Source organism: Microtus pennsylvanicus, chromosome 7, assembly GCF_037038515.1.
Source record: "Microtus pennsylvanicus isolate mMicPen1 chromosome 7, mMicPen1.hap1, whole genome shotgun sequence".
In the NCBI taxonomy this organism is placed as follows: Eukaryota; Metazoa; Chordata; class Mammalia; order Rodentia; family Cricetidae; genus Microtus; species Microtus pennsylvanicus.
In genome coordinates this window covers 106,687,820-106,707,655 of record NC_134585.1, presented here as the reverse complement: position 1 = coordinate 106,707,655, position 19,836 = coordinate 106,687,820, and the positions used below count along the sequence as shown (strand labels likewise).

The following is a 19,836-nucleotide window of genomic DNA, read 5'->3' as shown; positions in this document are numbered from 1 at the left end:
CTGGCCTTTGGTTTTCCCACAATAACATGGCTTTTATTTTGTTTTTGTTTTTTTGTTTTGTTTTTTGGGACAGAGTTTCTCTGTGTAACCCTTGGCTGTCCTGAAACTTGCTCTGAAAACCAGGCTGGCGGGGCTGGAGAGATGGCTCAGAGGTTAAGAGCATTGCCTCCTCTTCCAAAGGTCCTGAGTTCAATTCCCAGCAACCACATGGTGGCTCACAACCATCTCTAATGAGGTCTGGTGCCTTCTTCTGACCTGCAGGCATACACACAGACAGAATATTGTATACATAATAAATAAATAAATATTAAAAAAAAGAAAGAAAGAAAACCAGGCTGGCCTCGAATCTGTCTGTCTGCCTCTGCCTCCCGAATGCTGGGACTAAAGGTGTGTGCCACCACTGCCCAGCTAACATGGTTTCTGGTTTCCACACACAATGGGTTTCATTTCCGCAGTGTGTCTTCAGCATAGGTCCCCTTTCTAACACCTGGAAATCCCAGGGCATAAACTATGGACTTCGTAGGACCCTCTGTTTATCTCCTTCTGTGGACCGTTGTCCTTCACCCGCTGTGTGGTAGCTAGTAAACCTGCTTCACATGGACTGTTCTTCTGTGTTTTCGGGGGGCGGGGCGTGAACATACCTGCCATCCTCTTGGCCAGCCACAGAAAACCCCTTTAGGAGCAGAAGTCTGATCTCCATCTTCATGATTGTTGGGGGGAAATTTTCACTCCCTCCTCCTTTTTAGGGCTTCTCAAGGGCTGTTAAAGAGAATAGATTGGCCGGGCATGGCGGTACATGCCTCCTAGGACAAGAAAGGCAGAGACAGGCAGGTCTCTATAAATTCAAAATCTTGGTTCACAAATTGAGTTTCAGATCAGTCAGAGCTACACAGTGAGACCCTGTCTTTAAAAAAAGAAAAGAAGAGCTGGGCATGGTGAGTCTTTAATCCCAGTACTCAGGAGGCAGAGGCAGGCAAATCTCTATGAGTTCAAGGTCAGCCAGGTCTACAGAGTGAGTTCCAGGACAGGAAGGGCTACACAGAGAAACTATCTTAAAAAATCAAAAAAGAAAAGAAAACTAGAGTCCATCTTTGTTGAGCACTTCCCACACACTCCGCTGTCTGCGTCGGCTGTTGAAACGTGGAGGCTCCATCTCTGCACCAGGTGGGCTTCAGATCCAGGGAGCGGATGACAGGGCCGGACCTGTGGAAAAGTGACTGGAACAGCTCCTGATGCCAGCCCCTGAGCTCCATCCATGCACACACGGCACTCCTGTAACGCTCACCCACAGGATAGGATTAGATTAGAATCTGTGGCCTTTTGCAGACAGCGGGGAATTAGTCCCTAACCAGGGCCAGGTTGTGCAGCCTTTCCTTAACACTGTGTTTCTTCCCTGTGAACGAGCAGGACTGAATCTGGACTCTGGGTGCTGTCCTCCTTTGCTTTCTGTGGCCGTGATAAACACCACAGTCAAAAGAAGCAACATGGGCAGGAGAGAGTTCATTTCACCTTACAGCTTAACAGCCCATGGTGGGGAGAACCATGCAGGAACTCGAGGCAGGAACTGAAACAGACCCCATTCAGAGACCTTCCTAATAACCTGGGGAATGCCTGCTGGGGTAGCCTTGCCCACAGTGAGCTAGGCCTCCTCCAGCCATTAGCAATCAAGAAGATGCCCCCACAGACCTGCCCACCGGCCAATCTGATCTAGCAAGTCCTCAGATAAGAGCCCCTCTTCCCAGAGGTTTCTAATTTGTGTTAAATTGACAAAAACTGACCACCAGAGCCTGCAATCTCTCGGACAATCTCCCGGATCTGCCTTCTTTCCATGGGAACTTTTTTCCCCTGCTTGAGCTCTGGCCCTGCTGTCAGATCTGATTTCGTTTTCTCTTTTAATTTCGGGATGTAATGAGTATGTTAGAGCGTGGAATACAACAGATGAGTCACATCTTATGTAGGCAGATGAGTGTTTCAATGAGCTTGTACATTTTCAAAAGCAAATGTTAAATGGTTAATGGGAAGGGGTGGGACAGAAGGTCAAGGGTAACAGAAAGCCACAATTACAGTTAATAAGTCTGCCCTGTATTTTCAAGGAAGCCCTTCAACATAAGCTAGGTCAATTACCATTTTAGTTGTTTAGAGGAGGGCGAGGTTGCCAGTGGCATCCAGTCGCTCTTGTTTCTAGACTGAGCAGTAAGAAGATGTGGATAATGTGTTTTCACGCACCGAGTCTGTGTGCAGAATACTGTATAAAAAGGGCAAACGCTGGCCCTTATTGTCTCAAACTAACAAATCTATGGTCTGACGAAGACAACCAAGAGCCCCAGTGCAGTGGCTAATGAAAGTCTCCGTTTATTCTGTCAGCTGTTACACCAGACCCTCCCTTGGGGGGGGGTACTCACGTTTAGGTGATGATCAGTACAGGTGGTACCCTGGCTAGCCCTGCTCCTCTTCAAGGGACTCGTTGCCGTAATGTCAGACACTGTCTTGTCTCCCGAGAGAGCGTGTGGTCTTGCTCTGTGTGAGACATGTAAGGCGCACTGTCGTTCTGTGAGGTTCTTGTTCCAAGAGTCTCTAGCTGCCCTGCTTTCCCTCAGATGCTCAGCGAGTTGTGTATGAATAGCCCTTCTGTCCCTCAGTGGCTTCTAGCTCGGCCCGAGCACCCGAGAGTTAACCAGCGTTTACTGAGTGAGCCCTGTGCACAGCGCGAGTACTATTTATGGAGCGTGTTCAGCAGGGTCTTTTGACCTCAAAGGCACTTTACATCCAGAGGGGAAATGGCACAGACGGACTTAGAGCCCGGTCAGGCCCACAGAGAAAATTAGGAGATAAGCGAAGCAGTTTGTGTTCAGGGTTCTTCCTCTCCCTCCTCCTCTGTTGGGATTGGTGGCTTGAATGACTGAGGAGCTGGCATCAGACCGTTTATAGGCATGCTCTATTTTGAGATGGAGGTTGTGGTTTGGGAAGGATATGTTATAATCATTTTCAACAAATGCTTATTGAGTGTGCACACAGAACACCAAGAAATAGAAAGGTCCCCCTCTGCTGGAAACTGGGCTCACATCTGGGAACACTGGACACGTTGAGGGTGCATGGGTGGAATTGGATATGTCTTCCTAAGGAGAAGGCACAGTCGTCAACCTTTGCAGAAGTAGGTGCTGAGCTACCACAGAGTGGGGTTTAGGGCAGTGACATATGTCAGGAAAAGGAAGGACCTTGATTTTCATTTTGTTATATATATCGTGATTTCTGTATGCCTAGAAGTCTTTTCAAATGATTACAGTGCCTCTTGAATTATTTTATTAGCTTAATAAGTGATAAAGACTAGGAGATTAAACATTAACCTGGAATATCTCTGTGTGATGGATTCTGAATGACTTCATATTCTTTATTGTACTTCCTCATACTGTTTACATTTTCAGTGACAAACATATTTTATTTTATTGGTTTATTTATTTGTTTATTTTGGTTTTTCAAGACAGAGTTTCTCTGCAGCTTTGGTGCCTGTCCTGGAACTCCCTCTGTAGACCAGGCTGGCCTCGAACTCACAGAGATCCACCTGTCTCTGCCTCCTGAGTGCTGGGATTAAAGGTGTGCGCCATCACCTGTCTATATGTGATTTTACAAATAGAAGCTGGAAGTGTTTGGGTGAAACTTTTCCCGCAGAGGTGGCTGTTGCTGCCTTTTGCACGTTTCCTGTAGTCTAGATGTAGTACACCATCTTTCCCTGTTCTGTCTCCCAGTCCCCAGCACAGCTCTCATAAGGTTTGTTATGAATCTCTGTTGTCAGCTGGACAGACAGAACAAAGCCACTTGCTCCTGGCTTCTGCCTCCCTTCACTTTAGCAGTTCAGCCTGGAAGCAAGAGGAATCTGACCACTAACTGTTCAGCTGCACTGTGAAGACTGCTTAGCAAATTCAGTTATGCCTATTGGGTTATAATTATGTCTGTCAGTGTGAGCTCTGAGCTCTTGTTTTTAAGCGCCCTAAGAATACTTTGCTATGTCTTTATATTTAGCTCTGTTGGAGAAGCAATTAGACTTCCCCACCTCCCCATCTGGTGCAGTGAAGACTAACTCATCTGCTTGGCTTACTTTGTATGAGAGACTTGAAGTCTCTAAGGCATCTGCAATTTGGATGAAGTAGCTAAATCCTATCCCATTTCTCCCAGATTTTATTCTGGGAATCTGTGTCCCCTTGTTAATTATGAATTTAATTATGCAGAAGAGTAATAAAGGATTGGATATCCTATCAGAGTGCTCACCTCTGGGGAAGAGTGATTCCGCCTATTTTAACAGCCACCAATTGCCTGTAGCTCTTCCTCTAGGGACAAGGCCTTATGAGACTTCTGCCATCCATGCTGAGATTTCAGCCAGTGTTGTCATTGTGGAGGGCTCATTTAGGTGGACATATTGTTAAGATTTCGTGGTGCAACGCCTTGTCATATATAGAAGATGCTACCCCGGAGCAACTATCCTGGTCCTCTGGCTTTCAGTCTTTCTGCTCCCTCTTGGGTGATGTACCCTGAGCTGTAGCGGTGAGGGTTGTGTTGTAGATGTATCAGTTGGGGTTGGGCACCCCACGATCAGTTGTTGAGCAACACTAAATGGATTCAGCAGGATACACACACACACACACACACACTTAAAGAAGAGGTTGCAAAATTGAGAGGGATTAAGGGGCCGGGGGGTAGTGGTGCATGCCTTTAATCCCAGCATTCAGGAGGCAGAATAAGGGAACAGAGTTGGAGAGGGATGAGTTTGAAATGGAAATTATGTAAATAGAGCACCTGTGAATGGCATTCTCAAAACAGCAAATGTAAAAAGATAATAAAGGTCTGGATATTTGAGGAAAGCAAGAACTGCTGGGAAGGATGACATTTCTAAACAAATTTTGTTTTCTTTTCCCTAATAGCATGTCTTTGATGACCTCAGTGGCTCGGTGTCCTTGTCCTGGGTTGGAGACAGCACTGGGGTAAGTAATATTCTAAACTCCTTCAGTCGACCCAGATAATGTAGGTTGGGGCAGGTGTACACTAAATGTTTTCTAAACGTTTCTTCAGCCTTAGTCACAGAAAATGTGTTTTCAGGACAGACTTTCAGGAAATTTTAGTTGGTTTGGCATTGCTATAGAACTGGGAACCAGTTGAAAGCAGTCTTAAGACTACTGTTACCCTGCTTGATAAGTACAGTGGGGGGGTATTAATTAACAGATTAATTAATGACTACATTAGTGCAAGGTACATGACAGCAAACCAGAAAACCGGGCTTTGGTTTTGGAACACAGGTTATCAGGGCTAAGGAGATGCTCAATGGTCCATAGCAGCAAAAGACACCTTTTGTCCCTGGGCCCCTTAACATCAAGAGGAGCGAGAAAAGGAAGCAGGGAGTTGCTGTTACCTGAGAAGGGAACCTTTCTGCTCCACGTAGAAGCAGAAAAGGGAACACAGTGCGTCTTGGCATTTTCCCTCCCATCTGTATTTTTCCTCTGCCCTTTCCCATAGTGTACTGAAGGACTGTGGTATCTGTGGGCCCATGCCAGCTCCATATGTTGTCTGCCCTTACAACAAATAGGTATAGTGTTGGTGCACATGCCTGTAACCCAGCACTTGGGAGGCTGGGGCAGGAGGATCTGGAGTTGAAGGTTAGCCTGGGCTACATAGGAGACCCTATCTTTTTTTTTTAATTCATACTTTTTAATATTTATTTATTTATTATGTATACAATATTCTTTCTGCGTGTATGCCTGAAGGCCAGAAGAGGGCACCAGACCTCATTCCAGATGGTTGTGAGCCACCATGTGGTTGCTGGGAATTGAACTCAGGACCTTTAGAAGAGCAGGCAATGCTCTTAACTGCTGAGCCATCTCTCCAGTCCGGAGACCCTATCTTTTAAAAAAAAATAAGTGTACCACAGGTCTCTATGTGGAGATGTAGATGCAGGGACTTTGGGTCTTTGGTCAGGGCTTGGCATCACTGGCTCCGTTATCTTGGGGGTGGTGTTCGATATCAAAGCCTACATCAGTGTGAGGTACACGGGAACAGTACCAGTACAGCTCTGGTTTTGGAGAGCAGGTTGTCATGGCTGAAGAGGTGCTCAGTGGGTGAAGGGTGTGCTGTGCCGGCCTGAGGACCCGGGTTTGGATCCCCAGCACCCACAGAAGAAGCTGCACATGGGTTGGAGAAATGGCTCAGCAGTGAAGAGCACACAGGGCTCTCGCAGAGGACCTGCTTCCTGTCCCTAGCAGCCATGTCAGTGGGTTCACAACCACCTAGGTCTCCAGCTGCAGGAGGTCCAAGGCCTCTGGCCTCTGAGGACATCTGTGCCCCTGTACCCCTACATAGGTACACATATGCACTTAAAATGAAAATTGGAAAGAAATGGCTGGATGTGGTCACACACGCTTATAATCCTACTACCAGTGAGGCAGAGGCAGGAGGACCCCCAGAAATCTCTGACTAGGTCGTGTTATCTACTCAGGCAGTGCCAGGTTCAATGAGAAAACCTGTTTCACAAAATAATGCGGAGAGTAACAGAAGGGGATACCCATGTTGACCTGTGGCCTCCACACGCATACATATGCACACATACATGAACATAGACAGACACATACACCCTATATATACATAAGCAAAGCAAGCTGTTTTTTATAATTACCGTTGCAGCTTTCAGTATAATGTCCTTAAGTGTATCTCGATTTTTCTCAATTTTGACTTATGCCCTAAGTTCTATGATTTATTCATTGAGCTGAGAAAGTTGGTAACTCTAGGTGCTTTGTTTTGTTTTCAAGCACAGTCCCATGTAGCCCCAGTAGCCTTAAATTACAGCATGGTTTAAGTTGTCCTTGAACTCCTGATCTATGCCTCCACCCCCTCATGCTGGGATTACAGGTGTGTGTACACCATGCCTAGCTAAGATTTCTTATTATTATGTGGACTCTTGATACTTTCTAGGTGCCTTACTAATTTATCTAGAACCTTTTTCTTGTGCATATTTTTGCATAGAAAAATAATTTTATACAAGATGAATTCCATGAAGAACTAGCAACTCGGAGCAAAAGACACACAGACACATGATACGGTGGCCCGTGGGAGACCACCCACAGTGTGCTGACCTCTGAAGGCAGAAAAGAGAGTGTATTTTACGGTAATATAAATACAAATTAGATAAATCCTTCCTTTATTATATGTATTTGAGCATTCTTGACTCACAGCTTCAACTGTAGGGCACAGAATAAGACGGGCACCTCACAACCCTGGCCTGTGGTCCTTTCTGGTTTCTGGATATGCTGCATTATAGGTTCCTAGGAAGCAGGGCTGGCATCAGTCTTTGAAGTACAGTTTAGCATTGCCATCTATCAACATGTGGTGGCCGTGTCTTTCACTTCTTACTGACAGAGTGCTTTTGTTCCTCCCCAGGTTATTCTCGTCCTGACTACTTTCCAGGTGCCACTGGTGATTGTGAGTTTTGGACAGTCCAAGTTATATCGAAGGTGAGATGGATAACATCCAGGGACATTTGACCAAGTAATGCGCTAGGGTTGGAGGCTCCACCTTTTATGGTCACAGTAGTTCAGCAGTTAACTTCGGTTCTAAAATTCCAGCAGACTGGGATGCTTAGCCCACTACTTTTGGATGACAACTTGGCAACCTAAAGAAAATGAGGAGAAATTTAACTTGAAGGCAATGAGTTGACCTGCCAGAGGGGTGGAATAAGGCAAGTTGAAGGGAGAGTCTGCAGGTGTGCATGTCCACCTTAATCCCATGGGTTTTTACTGGCAGCAAGGCAGTGTGGATTTTCTGCATCTATATGATATATCTCTATATATATCACATTATATATGTTATATATATCTATATACATGTCTTTATCTAATATTTTGACATCTAAACAGGTTGTTTCTATATAAGATAAGATGTTCATTTCTGGGGGCTGGAGAGATGGCTCAGTGGTTAAGAGCATTGCCTGCTCTTCCAAAGGTCCTGAATTCAATTCCCGGCAACCACATGGTGGCTCACAACCATCTGTGATGAGGTCTGGTGCCCTCTTCTGGCCTGCAGACATACACACAGACAGGATATTGTATACATAGTAAATAAATTTTTTTAAAAAAGATCATTTCTGCATAAGAAGAAACTGCTTACATCGTGATCCCTCAGTTTACCTCATTACTGCAGTTCATACTAGATGAGGGTGAAAACATTATCTGTGACATGCGCACATCTTCTGCAGCTTACATAGTAGGCTCTCTTTCTCAGCAGGATCGCGAGCAGCTAACACTCCAAAATAAGAGATTGTCGTCTTTTTCATGTGTGTCACCCCGTCTCCTCCTAAGGAACTTAAATGAATCACAAAGTCCCAGCAGCCATTCGCAGAAACACCACAAGATCCAGAAGCCCCTGGGAGCCCTGCGAGGGTCTAAGCTTTCTTCACTTGACTGTTCCACAGCTGGTCGTGACCCAGGTGCAGGGAACTGAGGTTGATGCTCTGCAATGCATCAGCCCAACTTCCTTCTCCCAGAAGATGTGACCTTTGACTTCTGCCCAGCGGCCTGGAGCCAGAGTTTTCTAGTCAGCATGGCAATGTAAAATAAAATAAGCAAATACTCCTTTAGGCTAGAAAGAAGTCACATCTTGGAATTGGAAACTCCATGAAGGTTGGACACTGCATTTACTGGGGACTCTCTAGTCCATGGAATTGGCAGGCATAAATGTTAGTTAGATGAGTGAGTGACTGAATGAATGCATGCATGCCTTGACTGCTGTCGAGTTTCTATACTGAGAACTTTGTTTCTGATAGATTAGCAGTGTACTGTAGAGTCTGGCTGTAAAAAAGGGCCCACAGCACACTATAACAATTGCAACTAGATGAAAAGTCTTCAGTTTGGGGAGGAAAAGGTATATTTAAAACTCTACATTGATTTTAGTAGCTGTTTCTAGGATTTAAGAATCCTCGCTGTAATGAATCTCCCCCAGTACAGTTTACCGCCTCAGCTTATCTTTCTCTGTAGAAGTGATATCATCATATTAGAAAGCGTTTGGAAATTCTAAAGAGAAGAGGAGCTCACTACAGCCGAGTGCCATCTTAGTTTATTTACAGACTATTATCTTGATTTTCCCCTTCAGGGCTATATCTATCATGCGACTGTATTGTCTTAGGAAGCAACAAAGAAAAGCAAAAGACTGCCAAGTTTGAGTTGGCAAGCAGGCTGAAGGTTGAATCTTCACACTGTCATTTGCAAATAGAATAAACTTGAACAAGTCACATGGCCTCCTAAGCCCTTTCTGTTACCTATTAAAGGAGGACAATGACTGCTCACCTCAGGGCCACTGTGAGGACTCTGTAATGCCTGGCGTGGAGCGGGCGAGGGCTTGGGCTAGTGACCGCAGGTGGCATGTAGCCAGCCACTGGCATGCTGCACTGGTTGTCAGGGAAAGTCTCCCACAATGGTTCCTCCCTTACTTCTGTTAGCGCAGAAGCCACTGTCTGCAGGCCAGCATTGCTAAGTCTTGACTTCACAGGCTCTTCCCATTCCTGTTAGGAACTGCCCATGGGTCTCCTATACTGGTCACTCTGGTTTTTGTGGGACTGTTAGTTTACTTAGTCAGTTCTGTTGGGCAGTTAGTTGGAATGTAGCCATTCTCTCACTGAGACTAATGTTCCTATGCTGCACCTCCCTATCTGTGTCACGGGATGCGCGGTCCCAGCTCTTTCTGTAGCAGCACATGGAAACCTCTTCTCCGACTGCTCATATTTTGAAGGCTTTTTTATTGAACGCCTCCCTTTCTACGTCAGGTTATCTTCCATACATAATGCTCCAGTCGGTTTTCTCTTCTGCCCTACGAGTTCTTTTTGTTTGTGTTTGCTTTGTTTACCACGTTGTTCTTGCACCATGTGGCTGGAGTGGGACCTCGGAGTCTCAGCAGCAGAGCCAATCAGTCCTTTCCTTCTGGGTGATGCCCGGCCACACGGCCACAGCCACTGCAGGCTGACTCAGGCCTTTCACCTGGCGGAAGCCCCTCTTCTGCTAACAGAGAGCAGCCCCGCTTGTTTGTGATACGGTGTCATGTTACCAAGGCTCTTTTCAATATTGCTGCCATAGTCTTGGCCAGTCACTCTGAATATTCATTCTCTCTCCTCGCTGTGAGGTGAAATCAGATTCTGTCCGCCCTCCCAGAGTTTAGGAGGAAACTGTTAATATGCCCTGCTGCCTTTCCCACTGGGCTGGCCTGGCCTGAGATGACTTTTGTTGAGCAGCCAAAGGGCACCTGTTGCTTCAGGGATGGAAAAGGGAGGGGCCGTCTGCTCAGAAGAGATTCTGAATGTTTCCGTTGCCCAATCAGAACTAAGACTAGAGCTGGCAGAATCCTCTCTAGCGACTCCTCCACTCCTCGGTTTTCCACAGTTTTGATGACTATAGTTTATTGATTTGCCTTTGTTCAGGAAAGCATTTTGTATGCAAATCATGGGTTAGGGAAATGTGTGCCTCCTGCTGGGTAGAGTTAGGCGTGAAGGCTCACCAGAAACACTCTTTAACCCTACCATATGAATGGACTGCGGATTTTCTGCTCAAGTTCTTAATCCTTAAATTCTGCTTCTTTCCTTCTTAACGATTCTGTGTTAAGTCCTCTCTCTCCCTTTGCACCTTGCTATCAGCTGTCAGGAAGCAAGGCTTAGCGAGCTTCGACTGTATTTCCAGTCCGTTCTCACTAGTAACTGCCACCTTTTGTACAACAGTTCTTCATGAACACAACTCAGCCCAGTCTTTGCCACGGCAGAAGACAGCCTTCCCTTTTCCACCGTCCAGTAACACACGCCTCGTTTCTGGGACCTGATCCTGGTGGCTTTCGGTCCGTGGTTTACGTTCTGTCGAGTACAGAGCATTCTAGAGCATTAACTCTATTTTCTTTCTGGACCTTCAATAGAATCACTCAGAGAATTGTACTCACAGCAGTCCAGGTTTTCCCGGAATGCACCTCAAGCTATCCAGTCTCTATCTCTTTGACTTGTTTTCCTGTGATTGAATCACTACAACAGATCCTAACATGAAAGCAGCGCGGCTGATGACTAACTAAAAGCTAAGTCCAGTTCTGTAGTCTCCCCAGATTGGAAGTGTTTACGTGGCTCATGGTTGGTGCATTCTTTATTTGCAGTCTGTCCGTGTACTTAAATTGATTTGTAATTCCAAATTCAGTACTCAGGCTGCGTCTGTGACTGTTTGTAGACATAAGCAAAAGAACAAAACAAAACCCACCCTGGTCATTTGTTTCCAGCTGAAGTTAGCAGCATGGTGGTTGGAGGAAGACTAGAGCTCGGTGAAGGGTGCTTGTCTAGATATGCAAGCTCCTCCCCCCAAACAACAACCACCACCACAAAACCCCCCACAAGTAAAGCTCTGCCCTGGTGTCCGCTTTCACACTATACGCAAGGGTTCTTTCACAGGGGCAAGGTGCTAGTTCTTGTGCTTCTTGCTGGCAGTTTGCTGTTGCTCTCCGTGTATATTATTGATGCGCTGTTGTTCCTAAACAGAAGGAAACTTAGAAGAGTCCCAAGCAGACACTTGTTAGTGCATGTTAGGTAAAACTTGACTTGAGTAAGAGTTGTTGGCCTAAATTCAAATTGGCGAAGCGGCAACACATTTTAAATCAGCTATTTTTAAACAGAAACACAGCGAAGCAAGGTTATATACTGATCGGTTGGTGAATTTATGACCAGATATTCACAGAAAACTCACACAGTATTTCCTGTAGGAGCAGTGACTCAGCATTTGCTGGGTCAGTTTTTGTTTTTGTTTGGTTTTGCCTTTTTTTTTTCCTCAGAAACCCTGGCTGACCTCAACCTTGCTCTGCAGGCCAGGTTGTCTCAAACCCATAGAGATCTGCCTGCCTCTGCCTCCTGAGAACTGGCATCAAAGGCCTGTGCTACTATACTCAGCAGAGTCAGCATTTGTGACAGCTTCACAAAGTATAACGTCACAACTAATCTGACAATTCAGTTAAAAGTCTCAATTATTAGCCAGGAGAATGTAGCTTATTAAAATGTGCCAAAGGGCCGGGCGGTGGTGGCTCACGCCTTTAATCCCAGCACTTGAGAGGCAGAGGCAGGCGGATCTTTGTGAGTTCGATACCAGCCTGGTCTACAAGAGCTAAATTCCAGGACAGGCTCCAAAGCCACAAAGAAACCCTGTCTCGAAAAACCAAAAAAAAAAAAAAAGGAAAAAAAATGTGCCAAAGGTCATGGACCAAAAGCAGAAGCAAGGCGAAAATGGCAGAATTTGAATTCATATTAACCTAACTCTCACTATTCTAATCTGTTTTCCCACTGTCTGATGCTACTTCATGTTTTTATTTTTAATATTTTGTTGTGTTTTATAATTCTTGAGAAAATATATTTTATGGAAATCATGAAAATATGGATGCAAAAAATGAAACTCTAGAACTATTAGATAAAAGGAATTTGAGTGTCTGGGACCTTTCTTTTGCTTTGATTAAAAATTCTTGATAATATAGAATTGAAATTGTGTTAAAAGCGATATGCCACTATATATTTTAACAAACTTCCCATACATATGTGTTGATATGAGTACATATATACACATACATGTTTGTTGCTTGTGACAGAATCCCACTGTGTAGCCCAGGTTAGCGCTGAACACATGGTCCTTTTGTCTTTTACCATCTATTGTGTTGAAAACGACACTGAGCCTACATCTAAAGGCTGGCACAGGAAACACTTTCCTTGTCATCCCCCACCTCTGGCTGTGACAGTCTTTCCACCCCCTCTTCCACAATGCTTCCTGTACCGTGGGAAGAGGGGGTGTGACACAGATGTTCCATTTAGGGCCGAGAGCTCCACAATCTCTTATTCATTTCGCTTTGGCCAGTTGTAGGTCTCGGTATTAATTGCCGTCTGCTGAAAAAGGAAGCATCTCCAGTTACATCTGGAAGGTGCATGAGTCTTTGAGTTTAGTAGGACATCATTAGGAACTGGGTTAACCTGTGTCCACTCAGCAGAGTACTAGTGGCAGGTTCTTCCCTAGGGCCTACAGCCTGTCTTACCACAAGTTTGTGGCCCCGGTAACAGTGTAGGTGTGCTGTGGGTTCCATCTTGAGGAGTGGGCTTCAAATCCAGTTAGAAACTGGTTGGTTACTCCTATGATATTACTGCCACCATCACACCAGTGGCCATATCGTACAAGGCTGGTCATTACTGTAGCATGTAGTGTTCACGACTGAGTAAGACGATGCATAGAACTTTCCAGCACTATAAAAGCTACCTTGTCCAGAGACCTCTGTGGGTCCGGGTGTGAGACTGGGACCTCCGAGGGAATAGACCTGAGCCAGGGCCTCTGCAGGTCTGGGAACAGCCAAGTCTGGGAACTCTGAGGCAGTAGATCAGAGCCAGAGATCTTTGCGGGACCTACCCCAAGCCAGGGACCTCAGCAGTAGTGGATCCAGACCAAGGACAGAGACAGGACTGAGCCATCAACCTAACCTAGGCCAGAGCAGGCCTGAGACAGTGAAATCCACAGGAACAGACCAAAACCCAGGAGTGCTGAGCGACCTTCAGGAACACACAGTGACCAACGGAGTGACTGGAACCGTGGCCCTGACTGCACCATGAGGAGCAACCATCTGAGCCTTGGATCCACTGGCACCTGGAAGACTGATCACCAGAGTCACAGACAGCCCCAACCACACCAATTAGAGGAAAGGATGGGAAGACAAGGCAAGAACACACGCAACACCACAAAGAACAACACGACACCAGTAAAAACTAGTAACCCTACAACAGCAAGACTTGAACAACCAAATATAGATGAAGCAGAAGAAAATATCCTAAAAATAACTTTAGGAGAATGTTTGAGGCCCTTAAAGAGGAAATGAAAAATTCCCTCAAAGAAATGGAGGAAAAGACAAACAAAAAATTGGAAGACATCAACAAATCCCTTAAAGAAAACCAAGAAAAAGCAATCAAACATATGAAAGAAACTATTCAAGACTTGAAAACTGAAATAGAGACAATAATGAAAACACAAGTCGAGGGAATTATAGAAACAAATCATGAGAAAACAGCAGAATACAAGAGATGGAAGAGAGAATCTCAAGTGCTGAAGATACAATAGAGGAAACCGAGTCATCAGTCAAAGAAAATATTAAATCTAACAAAAGCTTAACATAAAATATCCAGGAAATATGGGACACCGTGAAAAGACCAAACCTAAGAATGATAGTTATAGAAGAAAAGAGAAGTTCTCAAAAACACGGAAAATATATTTAACAAAATCATAGAAGAAAACTTTCCCAACCTAAAGAAAGATATGCCTATGAAGATACAGGAAGCTTACAGAACACCAAATAGACTGGATCAAAAAAAAAGTCCCCTCACCACATAATAATCAAAACACTAAACATACAGAAGAAAGAAAGAATATTAAGAGCTGCAAAGGAAAAAGGCCAAGTAACATATAAAGGCAGACCTATCAGAATTACACCTGACTTCTCAATGGAGACAGTGAAGGCCAGAAGGTCCTGGTCAAGCGTTATGCAGACATTAAGAGGCCACTGATGCCAGCACAGACTACTATACCCAGCAAAACTTTCAATCACCATAGAAGGACAAAACAAGATATTCCATGACAAAACAAGATTTAACCTAGCCACAAATTCAGTCTTACACAAAGTACTAGAAGGAAATCTCCAACCCAGGGAAGATGGCCACATCAACAAAAACACAGACAATTGATGATCTCACAGCAGCAAATCCCAAAGAAGGGAAAATACACAAAATAACATCACCAACAATGAAAAGTAAATTAACAGGAGATAGCAATCACTGGTCATTAATATCCCTTAATATAAATGGACTCAACTCACCTATAAAAAGACACAGGCTAACAGAATCCATCCTTCTGCTACATACAAGAACCACACCTCAACTTCAAAGACAGACATTACCTCAGAGTAAAGGGTTGGGAAAAAATTTTTTCAATCAAATGGACCTAAGAAACAAGCTGGTGTAGCTATCGTAATTGCTAACAAAATAGACTTCAAACTAAAATCAATCAAAAGAGACAAGGAAGGGCATTTCATATTAGTCACAGGAAAAATCATCAAGAGGAAATCTCAATACTGAACATCTATGCCCCGAAGATAGGGCACCCTCATATGTAAAAGAAACACTTCTAAAGCTTAAATCATACATTAAACCCCACACACTAATAGTGGGAGACTTCAACACTCCCCTCTCAGCACTGGACTGGCCAGTCAGACAAAAAATGAACAGAGAAATAAGGGAACTAACAGATGTTATGACTCAAATGGACTTAACAGACATCTATAGAATATTGTATCCAAACAGAAGAGAATATACCTTTTTCTCAGCACATCATGGTACCTTCTCAAAAAGACCATGTACTAGTTAACAAAACAAACCTCAACAGATACAAAAAATTTGGAATAACCCAATGTACCTTATCAGATCACCATGGCTTAAAATTAGAATTCAACAGCAACACTAATTCCAGAAAACCCGCAAACAGATGAAAATTAAACAATGCTCACCTGAAGCATCAATGGGTCAAGGAAGAAACAAAGGGAGAAATGAAAGACTCCCCAAAATTCAATGAAAATGACCACACAACATACCCAAATTTATGGGACACAATGAAAGCAATATTAGGAGGAAAGTTCATGGCACTAAATGCCTACATAAAGAAGCTGGGAAAATCTCAAACTGGTGAATTAACAGAACATTTGAAAACTTTAGAACAAAAAGAAGCAAACTCACCCAAGAGAACTAGAGGGCAGGAAATAATCAAATTGAGAGCTGAACTCAACAAAATAGAAACAAAACAATACAAAGAGTCAGTGTGACAAAGAGTTGGTTCTTTGAGAAAATCAACAAAATAGACAAACCTTTATCCAAAAGGCAGAGAGAGAATATCCAAATTAACAAAATCAGAAAAGAAAAGGGGGACATAAACAACAGACACAGAGGAAATCCAGAGAATCATCAGGTCATATTTCAAAAGCCTGTACTCCACAAAATTGAAAAACTTAAAGGAAATGAACAACTTTCTGGATAAATATCACTTACCAAAATTAAATCAAGACCAGATCCATGTTTATCACCATGCACAAAACTCAAGTCTAAATGGATCAAAGCCCTCAACATAAAGCCAACCACATTGAACTTCAAAGAAGAGAAAGTGGGAAGTTCACTTGAACGCATTGGCACAGGAGAACATTTACTAAATATAACCCCAGTAGCACAGACACTAAGAGAAACAATAAATGGGACCTCCCGAAACTGAAAAGCTTCTGTAAAGCAAAGGACACGGTCAACAAGGCAAAATGACAGTCTACAGAATGGGAAAAGATCTTCACCAACCCCACATCAGACAGAGTCTTATCTCCAAAATATACAAAGAACTCAAGAAGTTGGTCATCAGAAGAACAAATAATCCAATTAAAAAATGGAGTACAGAACTAAACAGAGAATTCTCAACAGAGAAATCTAAAATCTTAAAATATCGGAAAGACACTTAAGGAAATGCTCAACATTCTTAGTCATCAGAGAAATGCAAATCAAAACAGGGCTGAGATTCCATCTTATACCTGTAAAAAGTGGCCAAGATCAAAACACTGATGACAACTTATGCTGGAGAGGTTGTGGGGTAAAGGGAACACTCCTGCATTGCTGGTGGGAGTACAAACTGGTATAACCCCTGTGGATATCAGTGTGGCAATTTCTCAGAAAATTAGGAAACAACCTTAAGACCCAGCAATACCACTTTTGGGTATATATCCAAATGATGCTCAATCGTACCACAAGGACATGTGCTCAGCTATGTTCATAGGAGCATTGTTTGTCATAGTCAAAATCTGGAAACAACCTAAGTGCCCCTTGCCTGAAGAATGGATAAGGAAAATGTGGTACATTTACACAATTGAGTGCTATACAGCAGAAAAAAATAATGACATCTTGAAGTTTGCAGGCAAATGGATGGAGCTAACAAACATAATATTGAGTGAGGTAACCCAGACCCAGAAAGATAATTATTATATGTACTCATTCATAAGTGGTTTTTAAACATAAAGCAAAGAAAACCAGCCTACAAATCCCAGAGACCCTAGACAACAATGAGGACCCTAAGAGAGACATGCATAGATCTAATCTACATGGAAAGTAGAAAAAGACAAGATATTCTGAGTAATTGGGAGCATGGGGTCCATGAGAGTGAGTTGTAGGGGAGAGGAGAGGAAGGGAAGGGAGTAGAAAAAAATGTACAGCTCAATAAAATAAAATAAAGCTGCCTTGTAGAGGTGAAGCTTCCCGGTCAAGACCGGCTGTATCTCTCCGTGCTTCGTGACTCAAGCATGTGGTGCCTTTAGCAGTGGGATCTTACTGTAAAGTTTTGGAGGGTAACCGAGAGAAATGGCAAGAGCCTGTAACTTTGGTAGCCTATATATTTTAGTGATAGTAGTTTTTATTTGACTTATCCCTTCTTGTGTGCTGCAGGTACCTGGTGTCTTACCATATCTGATTGAGATGTTTGTGGTCATTTTAAATGGTCAACCTGGCATAATAGGATCACTTGAGAATAAAACCTATTTATTTACTCATTTTGAGAGAGGGTCTCACTATGTAGCACTGACTGGCCTAGAACTTGTTATGTAGAGCAGGCTGGCCTCAAACTGGCAGAAATTTGCCTGCCTCTGCCTTCTGAGTGCTAGAATAAAGGCGTACCCAGCAAGAAGAAAGTCTCAAGGAGTTGTCTATCCCTGGCATGGTGATGCTCATCTTTAATCGCAGCACTTGGTGAAGGCAGATCTTTGTGAGTTCTAGGCTAGCCTGGTCAACAGAGCGAGTTCCTGACAAGAACCCTATCTTAAAACCCCTCTCCCCAAGGTTGTCTAGATCAGGTTCGCCCTTGGCATGCCTGTGCCGGATATTTCTGATGGTTAATTGATATGAGAAGATTCAACCCACTGTGAGTGGCCCCATTCCTTAAGCAAGAGTTCCTGAACTATATGAGGAGGGACCTTAGGTAGGTTCGATTAGGACATGAGAGCAAGGCCCTTACTGATAGTGTTAGTGTCGTTTAAAAGAAACCTCAGAGATCTGCTTAACCTTTCAGCCCTGCACAGTCACGATGACAGGAGGGTGGTGTAGAGCTAAGTGTGATGGCATATCCCTGTCATAAGGTACTTGGTAGCCTGAGGCAGGAGGATATGTTACACAGTGAGTTCAAACCTGGCTACATAGCAAGCCCCCAGTTAAAAAGCAAATAAATAAAAGATGTAGGAATTGGACCTCAGCAAACATGGAATTTCTCAGTGCCCTGATCTTGGGCTTCTGGACCTCCAGAATATGGTATTCCTTTATCATAGCCAAGTGACTTAGACAAGTTCTGTTCTACACACATTTGTGCTTGGTGACATCTTGAGCTGAAACTGTTCACGCCCATGTTCACACCACAGACGTAGACTAACATGATTTTATTCTGGGTAACCAGAAGATGTGACTGGAATTGTCATTAAGATTTATTTCTAAAGCAGATGGTTTTACAGGGTTTCCATGGTTAGCAATCATTAGATTACTGTTTATAATTATATTGTCATATGGAGTTTGAGAAATGGGTTTCTTTTTCAGGATGTTTTATTGATTTCCAGTTCATGCTGGAGCATAAAGTACATCAAGGGAAACCCACTGAACTTCCAGTGGTTAGCTCTACCCGTTCTCTCCACTTGCTAAGCAGCTGATCGTAGTGGAGGGTTGCCAGGGATTTTTGTTGGTTTGTTTCACCCATGTGGCCTTCTTTTTCTGGAGGGCAGGGATGTGTTTATTGTTACCAAGTTCTTAAAAAGCAAGCAGCGGTGCCAACAGGTTTGTGAAGGTTCCCTGGGGATGCTGTGAAGGAAGATTTGTAAACCAGGGATAATCAAGCCGCCACAGCCCCTTGGACAGTTGTCTGAGCTATTAGTGGTGTGCACCCTGCAGAGCTGTGCGCTACCATGCATGTCCCCTGCTGGCTGTCTGGAAGACAAGAAAGATCCTGTACTCCAAAGCCAGAGATAGGGCAGTAAAGGAAACTGCTGGATAGTATCCACTCTGTCTTATTTATCTAGGAAGTGTGTGTGTGTGTGTGTGTGTGTGTGTGTGTGTTAGGATGTAAAGGCGTCACCCTAGTAACTCCAAGATGTGGTTTGCTGTATCATCCTCGGAGAATAGGATAATGCTCAAGCAGGCATAGGCATGTCCCTGTGCCTCTGGCTTCTACTGCCAAGTAGAGACTGACCAGAGAAATGATTCCCAGGTTGTAAACAGAAAAGACTCCTCACAAATAATAGACGTTGTCTCTAGTTTGGGGCTAAGACTTAGAGGACTGGACTGTGGTTTCAAGTTAGTCTTTAAGTAGCTAGTTGACTTTTGATAAATTGCCTCCCCTTGCACAGCTGCTGTGAAACACAGGGGTCACACAGTGGTCTCCTCAACGCTTTGCCTCTCTCGTATTCCTCAGTTTGATTATTTACTGAGGTTTCTCCCAAGAGTTATAGTATCTTATTAAGTAATAAATGTAAACCCTACGCAGATTTCCTCTGGTTCTGAGAACCTGGCTTGCAATGTGTTCACTAATAGATAATCAGACTTTTATATATACATATTATTCTTTGATAATTTCATATGTATATATAATGATCATATAGACCCCCCATTTACTCCCTCTAGCCCCCCGTATCCCTCCCAATGCCACCCCCTACTAGCTTTTCTCCCCCTTTTTCTGTTTTTTTTTGTAAGTAAGAAGGCCAATGATTGCTGCCTGTATGTGCATG

The 19,836-nt window shown here is 43.8% G+C and overlaps 1 protein-coding gene across 4 annotated transcripts in view; it reads left to right on the top strand.

The window, feature by feature from the left end:
- The window catches only part of Sort1 (sortilin 1), an 80,860-nt gene that overhangs the window by 21,881 nt on the left and 39,143 nt on the right, over positions 1–19,836 (top strand). For all 4 annotated transcript variants that reach the window (XM_075981607.1, XM_075981606.1, XM_075981609.1 and 1 more), the window contains exons 2-3: positions 4,914–4,973; positions 7,417–7,490. In XM_075981607.1, the coding sequence (XP_075837722.1) occupies positions 4,914–4,973; positions 7,417–7,490 (134 nt within the window). The remainder of the gene's footprint in view (positions 1–4,913; positions 4,974–7,416; positions 7,491–19,836) is intronic.